Source organism: Theobroma umbraticum, unplaced genomic scaffold, assembly GCF_002168275.2.
Source record: "Theobroma umbraticum cultivar Fairchild unplaced genomic scaffold, ASM216827v3 scaffold_130.0, whole genome shotgun sequence".
In the NCBI taxonomy this organism is placed as follows: Eukaryota; Viridiplantae; Streptophyta; class Magnoliopsida; order Malvales; family Malvaceae; genus Theobroma; species Theobroma umbraticum.
The window spans coordinates 7,061,022-7,074,183 of NW_018397264.1; the positions used below are offsets into that span (position 1 = coordinate 7,061,022).

At 36.4% G+C, this 13,162-nt stretch overlaps 4 protein-coding genes and 2 non-coding genes across 7 annotated transcripts; all 6 read left to right on the forward strand.

Moving 5' to 3' along the window:
• The first annotated feature begins 343 nt into the window (after window positions 1–343).
• On the forward strand, window positions 344–4,163 carry LOC110421239 (uncharacterized). Its single transcript, XM_021434775.1, has 9 exons — window positions 344–436; window positions 1,036–1,182; window positions 1,288–1,349; window positions 1,521–1,633; window positions 1,720–1,822; window positions 2,009–2,236; window positions 2,325–2,543; window positions 2,848–3,108; window positions 3,457–4,163. Exons 2-9 carry the CDS (start codon window positions 1,077–1,079, stop codon window positions 3,757–3,759), a joined length of 1,395 nt encoding a protein of 464 aa, XP_021290450.1. The 5' UTR covers window positions 344–436; window positions 1,036–1,076; the 3' UTR covers window positions 3,760–4,163.
• A 639-nt stretch (window positions 4,164–4,802) lies between these two features.
• LOC110421781 (large ribosomal subunit protein eL22y) lies at window positions 4,803–6,034 on the forward strand. 2 transcript variants are annotated; one of them, XM_021435456.2, is made up of 3 exons: window positions 4,803–4,901; window positions 5,006–5,268; window positions 5,738–6,034. In XM_021435456.2, the coding sequence occupies exons 2-3, from the start codon at window positions 5,036–5,038 to the stop codon at window positions 5,880–5,882; spliced, it is 378 nt and encodes a 125-aa protein (XP_021291131.1). In that variant the 5' UTR covers window positions 4,803–4,901; window positions 5,006–5,035; the 3' UTR covers window positions 5,883–6,034. The 2 variants fall into 2 exon arrangements, with proteins under 2 accessions (XP_021291131.1, XP_021291132.1); XM_021435457.2 differs by having other exon boundaries at window positions 4,806–4,901; window positions 5,011–5,268.
• On the forward strand, window positions 5,370–5,456 carry LOC149526884 (small nucleolar RNA SNORD25). The gene has a single exon (XR_016351611.1). It is a non-coding gene; the product is annotated as a small nucleolar RNA SNORD25 (small nucleolar RNA).
• LOC149526885 (small nucleolar RNA snoR136) lies at window positions 5,503–5,641 on the forward strand. The gene has a single exon (XR_016351617.1). It is a non-coding gene; the product is annotated as a small nucleolar RNA snoR136 (small nucleolar RNA).
• Window positions 6,035–9,524: 3,490 nt separating the features above from the next.
• LOC110422179 (phylloplanin-like) lies at window positions 9,525–10,030 on the forward strand. The gene is made up of 2 exons (XM_021435992.2): window positions 9,525–9,658; window positions 9,744–10,030. The coding sequence occupies exons 1-2, from the start codon at window positions 9,610–9,612 to the stop codon at window positions 10,028–10,030; spliced, it is 336 nt and encodes a 111-aa protein (XP_021291667.1). The 5' UTR covers window positions 9,525–9,609.
• A 1,541-nt stretch (window positions 10,031–11,571) lies between these two features.
• Window positions 11,572–12,400, forward strand: DI21 (drought-induced 21). The gene is made up of 2 exons (XM_021435286.2): window positions 11,572–11,838; window positions 11,944–12,400. The coding sequence occupies exons 1-2, from the start codon at window positions 11,765–11,767 to the stop codon at window positions 12,182–12,184; spliced, it is 315 nt and encodes a 104-aa protein (XP_021290961.1). The 5' UTR covers window positions 11,572–11,764; the 3' UTR covers window positions 12,185–12,400.
• Window positions 12,401–13,162: the final 762 nt, after the last annotated feature.

Consider the following 13,162-nt stretch of genomic DNA (forward strand, 5'->3'; position numbering starts at 1 on the left):
TTATGCCAAAATTGAAATAGAATGGTTCAATCATTTACTCATTTATTTCAATTATCATAAATTTTTAAAAGAATATTTGATGAAAAGAGTTCTTATTTTTTAATTTATGCCAAAAATTGGAAAACATTTTTATTAAAAAAATTATCTAAAATTAAAATTGGGGAAGAAAACAAGTAAGGAGTTTAAGATGGGCTTTGTCTTCTTCAACAAACAAAGCTCATACCCAACCCAGCCCAGCCCAACTTAACCCAAACCTTGGCCTCATCATACGGGCTCAGCAAGGCCTCTACCTCAAGATACTTGATTTGACGAAACTACCCTCATTTCAGTCATTTCGGCATATATATCACTATCCCTAGCTACTGCGCTTCCCTTTCTCTCCCAAAGCTGCGTTTTCTTCCTGCAAACTGAGCAAACACCTCAAGCAATCGATCAGGTTCGTTGATTGTTTTCTATTCCTTGTGCTGATTTTATTGTTATTTTTCATATTTTTTTGTGTTTGCCATTTTTGGCTGTGTCTGTTCGAATTTGTATCATTTGATTTCTTTTTATGTGTCGTTGCTTTAATTTTTTTTCTTTTTCTTTTTTTCATTTTGTTCTCTAGAGAATTCATTTTTATTTTTTCTGTGAAGGTTGAAGGTAAACGAAGCTTGAATTTGAGCATTGGAGGTGTTTACTGTATTTAGGGTTTTTGGGGGGCAATGAATTAGGGGACTTAAGTAATCAGAATTTGTTTTTTGAGTCATCCAAACTGCCTTTCTTCACATTCGAATCCAACATTTCCTCTTTGTGATTTGAGGCTCAGATCAAAAACTAGGGCAGGAAAGTGTCTATGGTCTGTCGTGTCTGTACTTTCCTAGGTTTTAGGAACTGGGCTTTTAAGGTTTCGGCTCTGTGACTTATTGGATTTCAATTTGATTTCTTACGTTTGTTGAAGGTTCTTTGTTCTACTGCTAGATTACTATATTTGGAAACTTGGTTTGCTTCTACAATAAGTGAAATGATTTCCTCTTCTGGGATATGTTCTGGTTACAGTTCTTATTAAAGCAGAAAGACCTTTATTAGGAGCAGTCAAAATGTCGAGAAAGGGTTTGATGGAGCAAGACTTAAGTAAGCTGGATGTAACAAAGTTGCATCCTCTCTCTCCTGAAGTTATATCTCGGCAGGCTACTATAAATATTGGTAATGTTCAAATTTTGTTGTGATCAAACTTCTTGCAGCATTAATGGTACAAATAGTTATGGTTATTTTATGATTAAAACTTTGATTTGTATTTCAATTTATCAGGCACTATAGGGCATGTGGCACATGGGAAGTCAACAGTTGTGAAAGCTATATCCGGCGTTCAGGTGATTTAGCTTATTTTTAATGAGTGATATCCAATGAGGCTGTGATTAGTTACCTTTGAAGACTCTGCTTATTATTTTGTGCCTTGTGTATGGTGATTAGTGTTGCTGTTGAATTTAGGAGTCTAGTAAATGTAACTTGTTGGGCCTTGTGCCTTGTGTTTTTTTCTACAGACTGTTCGTTTTAAAAACGAGTTGGAGCGTAATATTACTATCAAGCTTGGATATGCAAATGCAAAGATATACAAATGTGAAGATGAACGTTGCCCTCGTCCTATGTGCTACAAGTAGGTTGATATCTAGCGATTGTTTCTTAATAAATTTCATGAGTATTAAGAATAACTCCAAATTTGATCTGAAATTGTTTTTGTAGGGCATATGGTAGTGGAAAGGAGGATAGTCCTCTTTGTGATGTGCCAGGCTTTGAAAACTGCAGGATGAAGTTGCTGAGACATGTATCTTTTGTAGATTGCCCGGTAAGGTCCTAAGTGGTACTCTTGGAAATGAGGAGATTATGATTTAAGTTTTCTCACTCCCTTGCTTGCGTACTAACTTTTATTTCAGTGCTATAAAAGGGATTAAACATATTGCTTTTCAGATTTATAAAAGTTTTCTATTTCGTCGTATATGAATTTATTTTCTATCTTCTTTGTTTCCATCAGGGCCACGATATTCTCATGGCTACCATGCTTAATGGAGCAGCAATTATGGATGGTGCATTGCTTCTCATAGCTGCCAATGAAAGCTGTCCACAGCCTCAAACTTCTGAGCATCTGGCTGCTGTTGAAATCATGCGACTCCAGCATATCATAATTCTTCAAAACAAGGTTGATCTTATTCAAGAGAATGTAGCCATCAACCAGCATGAAGCAATTCAGAAATTTATTCAGGTGAGTTTTTTTGTTTTACACAAAATGGACAGATATTTCATTCTTGTTTTTTCGTCTGAATCTTTTGGCTAAAAATAATTCATTGCAGGGTACCGTTGCTGATGGTGCACCAGTGGTGCCGATTTCTGCACAGCTAAAATATAATATCGATGTTGTGTGCGAGTACATTGTTAAGAAGATCCCTATTCCAGAGAGAAACTTTGTCTCACCCCCTAACATGATTATCATCCGATCATTTGATGTCAATAAGCCAGGGTTTGAGGTTGATGAGATTAAAGGTGGTGTTGCTGGTGGAAGTATTCTTAGGGTATGTTTTTATTGGAAAGTGCTTAGTCTTTATTTGGAGATGAATGCTAGGCACTACAAGTGCTTCTTATTCACAGTTGGTGAACATATTTACTTACTGCATATCTCCATGTTTCATGTCTGCAATAGTGCTAAGTTCTATGTTCTGTTAATTAGTTGACAGTCCAAGACATAGCATGCAATTAAATGGAAAATTTACAAACATCAACTTCTGCCTGTTAGTAGTTGCTAGAGAATGAATTTAGAGTGAGCTTGGTGTCTTTGGTTTGTATACATGATTGTTTTGTTAATATTTGTTCTTTCAGGGTGTTTTGAAGGTGAACCAATTTATTGAAGTTCGTCCTGGCATTGTTCATAAGGATGAAAATGGGAACATCAAAAGCACACCCATATATTCCAGAATAGTCTCACTGTATGCTGAACAAAATGAGCTACAATTTGCCGTTCCAGGAGGTCTGATCGGTGTAGGAACAACTATGGACCCAACTCTGACACGTGCTGATAGGTTGGTGGGTCAAGTCTTAGGAGAGGTTGGGTCACTCCCAGAAGTTTTTGTTGAGCTCGAGGTAGGTGCTGGATTTCTTTAGCAGGGGGCACACCTAGTTTGCTAAACATTTGGCATATGTTAAGTAAGTTGGTTATCTAGTTTATCTGTTTCTTCCTTGATTGGTAGGTTGGGAAGCCATAGCGGTTCCTATATTTTAATTTCAAAATGAATCTCTCCCTCTCTCTTTCTTTTCCAAGAAGGAGATGGGTTTGGTTGCGAAGTGGTGATGGTTTATTCTGTTGGATGTTGTCAGTGGCTGCTGCCATAGTGAACAATTATTATAGAAATTGTGACCTGTAACAAAAATGAAAAATAAATGCTGACTGCTGTCATCTTCTGAAACTTTGTGTCTGTTCTAATTGTGCAGGTAAACTTCTTCCTTCTTCGAAGGCTTCTTGGTGTTAGGACAAAGGGCTCAGAGAGGCAGGGAAAGGTCTCAAAGCTGGCCAAGGGAGAGATCCTAATGTTGAACATTGGTTCTATGTCAACTGGGGCTCGAGTCATAGCTGTAAAGAACGATTTGGCAAAGCTGCAACTCACATCTTCTGTGTGCACCAGCAAGGGAGAGAAGATTGCACTAAGTCGGCGTGTTGAGAAGCACTGGCGTCTAATTGGATGGGGCCAAATTCAAGCTGGAACAACCGTTGAGGTTCCACCCTGCCCCCTTTGAGCATCTATAAAACAGGTAGAGACAGAAGCAAAAACATCAGTAGAAAAGGCACAAGAACCGATTTTTTTGTTGAAATGTGGGAAAGCAGACAATATCTTGGTACTATTTTTGTCAGATGGAGGAGAAAACATTTGTTTGGATAAATTTCATCACTGTGTATGTTGTTCATTTTCCCCCTGTTACCTGCTGTTGGGGAACTTGATTGTTCCTTACAAACCATTTTGGAGTTTTGTTTCCTGTGAGTCTTTTAAACTAGGCGGAAGCATGGAGTTTTTACTGGGCTCTATGGATGGCAGACAATGTTGGAAATTAGAGTTGAGAGAATTTGTTGCCTGAAACCTGTGTTGCTGTCTTCATGAAGCCATATATGATATGCCTTAGGCTGACGGGTTATATGTTATTCACCTGAGCCCTTATCTTGCTCTTTTCGTAGCTCAATAGAGGCCGAATCATCTTAATTCAAAATTTGCCAATTAATTCTTCCAATTCATGGTTGAAATTCCCTTTGTTACTATTAAAATAAATATAACGTTTTAGGTTAGATTGTTAACTTTACATGGCCAAGTAAATTGAATTAATTGAACCCTTAAAATACCGAACAAGTATCGAATTTGACTTATATTTGATCAACATTCGATCGGTTTCATTAATTTTTTTGTATTTTATGTTACTCAAATTATTAATTAAAATATTATTGTTATTAATATTATACATTAATTGTATTTATATATGGTTATATAGTATTATATATAATATTTATTTTAAAATACATATTGGTAATGTTTGATTTTTGGATTGAATATAAAAAATCGATTGAAATAATCAAATAAATTAAACTAAATACCTGATTAATATAAACCAAATAAATTAAATCAATTTCAGTGTCCAACCTAACGTGGCACGACCAAAGGCCTTAGTAGGTGAAAAGCTTGGGCTAGACTACAGATTTATAAGCCCAATTAAGGGCCAATCATGGGCCCCAGTGAGGAAACTTGGGCTAGGGTACATATTTTCAACCCCAATAGAGGCCCAATCATTCCATCCGAAAATCATTTTCCTTATAAACCCTAACCCTAAAGCTCTCAGCTTGTCTCGCCCTCCCACCATTTCTGCGGCGCTCAAAAACCCTAAAATCATTCAAGGTAACCCAGCTCTGTCTCCCAATCTCAAATTCTCCGTCCTCATTCATATATTTCACGTTTCGTATTGAATCAAATGTTTGTTTTTTTTCTGTTTTGTTAATCAGTGCAGAGATTAGCAACCAAAAGAGGTAAAAATGAGCAGAGGAGCAGCGGCTGGCGGAGCCAAGGGCAAGAAGAAGGGAGCAACTTTCACGATCGACTGCGGGAAGCCGGTGGAGGATAAGATCATGGACATTGCCTCGCTGGAAAAATTCCTCCAGGAACGCATCAAAGTTGGCGGCAAAGCTGGTAACCTCGGAGACTCCGTCACCATCACCCGCGAGAAGTCCAAAATCACCGTCACCTCCGACTCCGCCTTCTCCAAAAGGTATTATTCGAATAAATTTAAATAAAAAATTCCCCTTCTTTGTTTTTGAATAAAAAGATCTAATTTGTTAAATTATTTTTTAGTATCTCTCGAGTGTTGTTAAGAGCAGTGATGAGATAAACAGACCTGTAATGAAATTGCGGAAATGATCGCAATTCATTTAAGAACATCTAAGGGACTGAGTTCTTTGATAAACACTCACTTTTTATGTTATTTATGTATTTTAGCTATTCAGTGGCTTCGCAGAAACTTAAAAACTGATAAATTTACTAATAGTTATGAGTTTTTGTGATTGTGAAGCCTACATTTATTGTTCTCCTCGCTATCCATTTCCATAATTATATGGATTCTCGGACGTCGGGGACCGACATCCCGGAAAATTTCTGTCATGGGTTTTTTTCTTTTAATGTTGTTAGAAGCTCTCAATTATGGGTTTTAATTTAAATCTTAAATCGTTGATTGGTTTTAGGTATCTGAAGTACTTGACAAAGAAGTACTTGAAGAAACACAATGTGAGGGATTGGCTCCGAGTGATTGCTTCCAACAAGGATCGGAATGTTTATGAATTGAGATACTTCAACATTGCTGAGAATGAAGCAGAGGAAGAAGATTAAGTTTTTCTTTCTGTTTTGTGTCTTTTGTTTGAAAAAGAACTCATTACACCCTTTCTCTCTTGTGTTTAGGATTGCTTATGTAGTTGTTTTCTTTGGACATTGTTGACAGTACCAAGTTTATTCAACTACTTTACCCTCTGCTTTTTCTGGTTTGTTGTTGTTGATGAGCTAAGGGGTTTTTATTTTTTGTCTGCTTATTACTCTGTTTATGGTTTGGCTTCCTTGATTCGCCATTGAAATTATGGATTCCAAACGAATTGTAGTTGTGAACTTGGGTGGGTTTTCACGGTAGCTGCCATCTGTATGCCTGGACTTTCTACAACCCTAAACTTTGAAGGTGTAAACCCACTGTAGAAGCTAGGTTGCCAGACTTTATGAGCGCCCTTTATCCTCCTTTTTCTCTACTGTAACCAGCGGAAGAAGGATGTGTCCCCACATCTATAATCATCCTACAGGTTCTGTACGAAATCTAGTGTACAAGCCTTTCACTTGGTCCTGCTCTCGGATAGACATTCCCAATTCCTCCCTCATTAGGCTGCCAATTTAGGTTTTCCAGTTCCATGTAGAGGATAGTTTGGAGATCATTGGTGTTACATCAGCAAGTTTGCATATATAACATGGAAATGGCACTTTTAAGGTTGCAGAGCAAGGCTAGGAGGAGAGAGTATCTGGGTAAAGTTGGCAAAAATATTATAGAATTATAAGGCATTGAATGTTCATTTTGTGCTAGATATTTCAATATTTGAGTTAGAGTTGAGGTGAAAGTGGGAGAAATTTGCAAATAAGAGCATGGAAATAAGAAAATATAATTCAAATCAAAATGCTATTAGATAATTTAAAAAAAAAAGAATTACTATGGCAAAGTGAAATTTATTATGCAATCAACTACGTTGAGAGTATGTGCAATTTATTTGTTATAAATTTAAGCATGTGAAAACATAAAACAAAAGAATTTTTTTTAAGTATAATTGTTTGAATTATACTTTTTGTTTAAGTATGCGATAGTTTGTGCGGTGTTTGATTTTATGCCAGTCAGCCAATCAAATATTAACAATAGTAACAAATTAAATTAAAGCAATGCACATCGAAATTATAGGCCTATCGAATACCATACATGTAATCACTAAGATCAAATAAGAGAAAATGCTCTATTAATATGAAAATGAGTATAAAGGGATCAAGAAATGTTATTGTCGGGCCAAATAAGCAGCCTTAGATGATTAGTTACAAATATATTTTTACTAATGAGATAGCTTAACAATCCGTCAACTGTTCACCTTTTATAAAAAATTTACGAAATTTTACAAATATTCTACTAATAGCTATTACAATACTTGAAATAAAAACATTTCTTTCTTACAAAGTCTTTCCCCTTAAATATTGAACAAGGATTTCTAGAAGTATCACAACAAGCAATAATAATGTTTGAAAGGGAAACATTTCCAGTACATAAGATTCAATCTCTTATACAATTCTAGCTTGTCCATGACATTGATAATTTTTTAAATTAATGAAGAAAAAAAATGACATTGTCACTACTTTCAACATTGTCCAGTAGGTTGGATACTTTGAACTCGAAAATAGGATATTATACATAAAAATAAGCATTAAGATAGAGAACTAAAGACTCGCATAAAAAACCAAATAAGATATATATTCACCTATATCTTCAATATAAGGTTGTGACCTTTGAATGCCAGGACATAGATTGCAATGGCATTCATCCCAGTCTTGACATTTATAATGTTATGGGAGTCACCATTAATGTTCACTTTATTTTTGTTGAAAGGGAAGACCCATAACAAAGTATAGTGATTGAGTTAAGACTGAAAAATTAAGCCATCAAAATTACTACACAGTAAGAGCAAGAAACATTTTGTGATACTAAATGATCGATATTGTACTCGCACAATTTTAAAAAGAAGTTGTATATTTCCTCCTCCACTAACAATTAGTAGGAGTCAAAAGCCTCTAAATAAATACATTAATGGAAAATTGCAAATAGCTTACTCAATTTGGGATTTGTATGTACTCTATACTTTAAGGGCTCCAAATAGATACATTAATGAAACATTGCAAGCAGCTTACTCAACTTGGGATTTGTGGATTTGCATGTACTTTTAATAAGTTTGGAAAATAGTAGTCTAAGTGTAGAGTTGGTGTCTTTACTAAAGTAATTGTGATAAGATGGAGGTATCTATTCTAGCGAATTCTAAGGACTAGATGAATAAAAAGCTGAGGCGTAGAGTTGCATGCAAATACTAATGACAAGTAAATGATGCCTATGACCTGCAACAATTATGAAATTTGTTACAAAACTAAATTATCAAGTGTCAAAAACTTTACTTTGTTGCATTATAGCAGCAAATGCAATAGGAAGTAAAAACACTTGAAATTGGATTCCTAAACAGATAAGATGTTGGATTATACCCAAAGTTTTAGCATGGGGATGACACATCATATAAAATTAAGTTTTGGGTTTGGAGAGGCAATAGTCCAAGCCAAGGAAGAGCTGTTTGTGTCTTGCTGCTGGGAATTTTACACAAAGTATTTGTCAGAAAGATCATAGCTAACAGACTATCTGAAAGGTCTGAACTTCCATGCTTCAGTGACACTTCCTAGAAAGACATGGAGCTGGCTTGAATTTTAGTCAATTCAGCTGTCTTCTCGTCCATGGCGCTGGAGAAGTGATGATGGGTTAAAGAATTTACAGCCATTCGTGTAGAAACCAAAATTTATCCAGATTTTTTCATTTTTTCCTTTCCATTTCAGACTCTTTAACTCCCATCTCCAATTGTCAATGGCCCATGACCATTGACTCTTGATTAATATGGAAATGTATTGGGATTTCCTATAATGAAATTCGATGTAAGTGGGGTTAATGGATCAGTTCTGAAGGCAACGGTTTTGGCATGTTTTTTGTCTAAAATGGGTTGAAACAAGGTTATACCAAATTAAGCAGCTTATGGTCGAAGCTTGTCACCATCTCAATGTTCTGCCCTCACCCTGAAGGAAGGTCTCGAGGTAAGAATGCAAAAGCATTCAAAAACTGGAGAAAGAAAAGGCTGGTTTACTTGCTTAGACCTATGGACCAATCTAAAACTTTTTCCAGACAATTGGGTTACAGTTTCTTGAAAGGCGAAAGTTCATCTATAGGCACAGCAACTTGAGCTCATGTACAGAGTAGAGAGCCCCCCACCCCATTCCTCGTGACAAGACCCCCAAGAAAGCTTTTGCATTAGAGACAGAAAAGCAAGCTAAAGAAGCCTAGGGCAAGATTTTGGCCTGTAGGTGAAGCCCACACGGGGTGGCGTGCATGTTGGAGTTGAGCTGCACATGACAAACTGAGATTCTGTGAGGAAAGATTGAGAACAAAGAGAACTGTTGTCTTGGTTTCTTGACTTTAGTATATGCAGATCATCGACTCATCTAAATCACTAGTAGAGAGAAAGATAGATGGAGATGGGAGTGCAACTTGGGGAGAAAATTTGCACCGATTTGGCCTCTCGTTTCCTATAAATAGGTACGTTTAGAACATTAGTAGCTGCGAGTGATAAGCTTAAACAGCCTCTGAATTAACCAAGCCATGTCCTTGAAAACCCTGATGTTTGTTTGCCTCTTGGTTGCTGCAATGGCATTGGCAGCCCCATTGGCCGAAGCCCAGCTAGGTGGGCTTATCAGCAGCCTCCTTGGCTTGATTCGAATCTAAGGTACTGTATTTTGCACTATGGATGGCAACGTGGGCGTGAATGGCACTGCAACCCCAGTTTTCCCTAGTAAGCTAATTTCCTACTCTGTCTATCAATCTCTTTGATTATCAAAAGTGAATACCACTCAACTTACTCTCACTTTCTTTTCCAGATGCCCTGGTGCAGCTGCAGTGTGGAGCTGGGAACGTGGTTTCCAGTGCAACAACCAATGGATCCGGCATATTCTCAATCCTGTTGGACCCGCTGCAATTTCTCCTCCCTTCACTGCTGAACAACTGCAACCTAGCAGTCAAAACCCCTCTCTCCAATTGCAACGCCGCGCTGCCATCCGTCGGGGGATTGATTTTGTCTTTACAGTCTCTAGGAAGCACCCTCGTCGGGCTCCTCAACATCACCAACATTGTCCCTGCAGGATTTCGGCTCTTACCATCAACTTAACCAGCTGCACATCCATCGAAACATAAACATTTCACCTAATATATCCATAAATAAGGCTGGTCATTTCTAATGTTAATCACCACCACAATTTGATCTTTCTTTCTCTTAAGATTTAAACAAAATTGTGTGCTTTTATGGAAGTATTGTAACCCTACTTGCTTTTCCCAAGGAACAAAGTTGGTGTTTAATTTAAAACTTAATATATATATGTATGTTATTTATTATAAGTTATTGTATGAAATGCATGAGTTCATATTGGACGTCGATGTGGATATGCAAATCAATCAACAAAATAACACAATCAATACCCTTTTTTAATGTTAATTGGTTCCTTAAACTTTTTTAAATTACAAAAATTCAAAAAAATCTAAACCAATTTTAAACTTTTCTAAGCAAGGTGTCATTAAGTTTTTATTAAAAAAAAATGAAAAGAGAGATACACATTCAAAACAAGACAAATAAATCTCTTTTGCATAGAATCTAGATTCATTAAACTTTTTTAAATTACAAAAAATAATAAAAATTTAAACTAACTTTAAATCTTTCAAAACAAACAATCGATAATTTTTATTATTTTAAAAAATCGTAAAATTTTTTTTAAAAAAGTTACAAATTCAAAATCAAAATTGAGAGGACATTAAAGAAAAGACTCTTTAATATAAGATTTTTTACAAAAAAAATATCTTGTAGGTAAAGTTTCATTTTTATCAATTCCGAATTTGTCTCTCTCTTTTAAAATATGATCGAAAGATAAATAAAGAATTATTGTCGTAGCTATAATTGCATGAGTATCTAGAAAGAGAAGAACACTTGTAGCCTTTATGGACCGTCCACATATTGAAACATTATCATATACTTTTTATATTTACATTCTTACCACTCAACGTGCTTAAGGAATTGCTTAATTGCTGCCGTCTAAAACCCCCTTTTTGTCTCTTTGCCGGTGGAATCGTCCAATCACCGCATTCCACGTCTATGTCTATCCACAACCGCTTAATGCTTAAATTGATTAGCACTCCATCTATAATTTTTATTTAATCCTTCAACCAAAATATTAACTTTTTCTCTGTTTTTTAAAATAAATTCCTTTTTCACATATTATATGAATTAAATTTATTTGTATTGCAAATGAGAACATCAAAATTATTTAATTTTGTGTTTTATTTTATATAAATTTAAAATTTATATTTGATACATTATTAATATATAAATTTGATATAGTATCCTCATTATGTAAGGGATATAAATTATAATATTTAATCATAAATAAAAGTTTTGCTTGAAGAGCATCAAGATAAGATCCAGCTAAGACCATAAACTTTGTATCTTTCTAACAGAAATATCAGCTCTGGCTACATCCTTATCACCTTACATCAGGTTGGTTGGTACGCACAAGGACCAGCACTTTCACAAAACCGCGTGTCAGCTCCTAAGAGGAAGACTCTACGAGATCCCGGAGGCAAACAGTGTTAAAAAGGAAGGAAAATAAGGCCCAACCCAACCGAGAACGTAATCTCTTTTAGTTATATATATACCACCACACAAACCCTAAGCTTCTTCTTCATCAAGACAGAGAGTAGCAGAAAGTAGGGCCGCTACCTTCATCCTGGGCTAAGCTACTGCGGGAGTTTTCTTCTTCAGAAGAGCAGCTTCTGCAGTAGCTAATATATAAAAATTATAAATACGCTTTTATTGTTTAAAAGTATATAATATATATATAAGCAAATAGAAATAATGGCTCGCTCTCTCTCTTCCCTTAAGCTCCTTGTTACTTCTGTTTCTGATGGTCTTTCCCTTTCCATCTCCCGGTAATTATGTTGTTTTATTTTTATGGTTTAGTTTTTGTAGTTTGTGATGTGGATATGATGGTTAAGTTGTTGGTGTAACATTGATTTGAACGTGGCTGCTTGTAGGAGAGGGTACTCGGTTACACCGCATGGAGCTGTGACGGCTGCCTTCGGTAGGGGAGGGTCCAGGCCTGGAATGGTGGGGAAAGTTGAGCAGAGGGGTGTGATGAAAGAAGAGTTGCGGGTTTCTACAGCTTGGGCCCCTGATCCTGTCACTGGGTACTACAGGCCTGAGAATTGCGTGGCGGAGATTGATGCAGCGGAGCTCCGAGAGATGTTGTTGAATCACAAGGTGAGACCACACTAGGAAGATGCAGCATGTGATGACACACAGCAGAGCAGATCATTTGCTGTTCTTGAGCTTCAAAGATTGGGGGTTCTTTTCTTTGGTTTTTTCAGCCTGTTTGTTGTATTCTATCACTCTTTTTCTTTAGAGTCTCTATCATCATTATAGTGTTGACAACGAGTGGAGTTGTGTGGTGAACTTTAATCTAATGGAGATAAGTACTAGTTACTTTTCTAACTAGTAATGATCAAATCAAATAATCAATGTTTAAATATCTGTTAATTTGTTTTAAAGTGCAAAAGTAGAAGCCATCAAAATCTATGGTTGGTAAGAGCGATGAAAACCGTGACTCATGGTTAGTCCTATAGGCCATAGGCAAGGACCCAAACTCCCAAAGCCAGATGACAATTTTGTTAAATGACTAGCATTTGAAAGCAACAGTTCCTTACTCCTAGAACAGGTGGATCAGTCAGTTTTCCATCACGAAGCTTGAGAGGTTCATCATCTGACTCTTTTTGATCCTCACTGGCACCAACAAAAAAAAAGGAGTGTCGTTTCTGGTTGCCCACCATGTTTGATCCAAAGCTAGAGAATAGTAGGAAAATGAAAGGCTTCTAGCTTTGCCAACATGGCAACGTCAAAGATACTGGTCTTAGGCCTAAACCCTTCTGAGTTGTTTCATCAAAGCCTAAATCCGTCATGTATAGGGACCATGGCCTGTAAACCTCAAATTAAGCCCATTCCTGTGATTTTCTTTTTGCCCTTTTTTTTGGAAGAAAAACCCACAAAGGAGTCTAATCTAAAAGCTTCTGAAGAAAGTTCCTTTTCTTTATCCTTTTCTTTTTCTGAACTTTTTGCCTTTTCCTTCTCTACTTATTTCCCTTGGTAAATGAACCCAAAAAAAGCTGTTGGGAAATGGAAATACAAGTATACAACTAATAGAAAATTCCTGGATGGGCCCAAACTTTGGCAAATGAAACAAACAGTGTTGTGGAAATT

Excerpts from the sequence above, each read along its gene's own strand:
- LOC110421781 (XM_021435456.2), top strand. The coding sequence starts at position 5,036 with ATGAGCAGAGGAGCAGCGGCTGGCGGAGCCAAGGGCAAGAAGAAGGGA. Across the intron at positions 5,269-5,737 it reads GACTCCGCCTTCTCCAAAAG|GTATCTGAAGTACTTGACAA; the intron begins GTATTATTCGAA and ends GATTGGTTTTAG.
- LOC110421239 (XM_021434775.1), top strand. The coding sequence starts at position 1,077 with ATGTCGAGAAAGGGTTTGATGGAGCAAGACTTAAGTAAGCTGGATGTA. Across the intron at positions 2,544-2,847 it reads CTGGTGGAAGTATTCTTAGG|GGTGTTTTGAAGGTGAACCA; the intron begins GTATGTTTTTAT and ends TTGTTCTTTCAG. Across the intron at positions 3,109-3,456 it reads AAGTTTTTGTTGAGCTCGAG|GTAAACTTCTTCCTTCTTCG; the intron begins GTAGGTGCTGGA and ends CTAATTGTGCAG.
- DI21 (XM_021435286.2), top strand. The coding sequence starts at position 11,765 with ATGGCTCGCTCTCTCTCTTCCCTTAAGCTCCTTGTTACTTCTGTTTCT. Across the intron at positions 11,839-11,943 it reads CTTTCCCTTTCCATCTCCCG|GAGAGGGTACTCGGTTACAC; the intron begins GTAATTATGTTG and ends GGCTGCTTGTAG.
- LOC110422179 (XM_021435992.2), top strand. The coding sequence starts at position 9,610 with ATGGATGGCAACGTGGGCGTGAATGGCACTGCAACCCCAGTTTTCCCT. Across the intron at positions 9,659-9,743 it reads TGCAACCCCAGTTTTCCCTA|ATGCCCTGGTGCAGCTGCAG; the intron begins GTAAGCTAATTT and ends TTTCTTTTCCAG.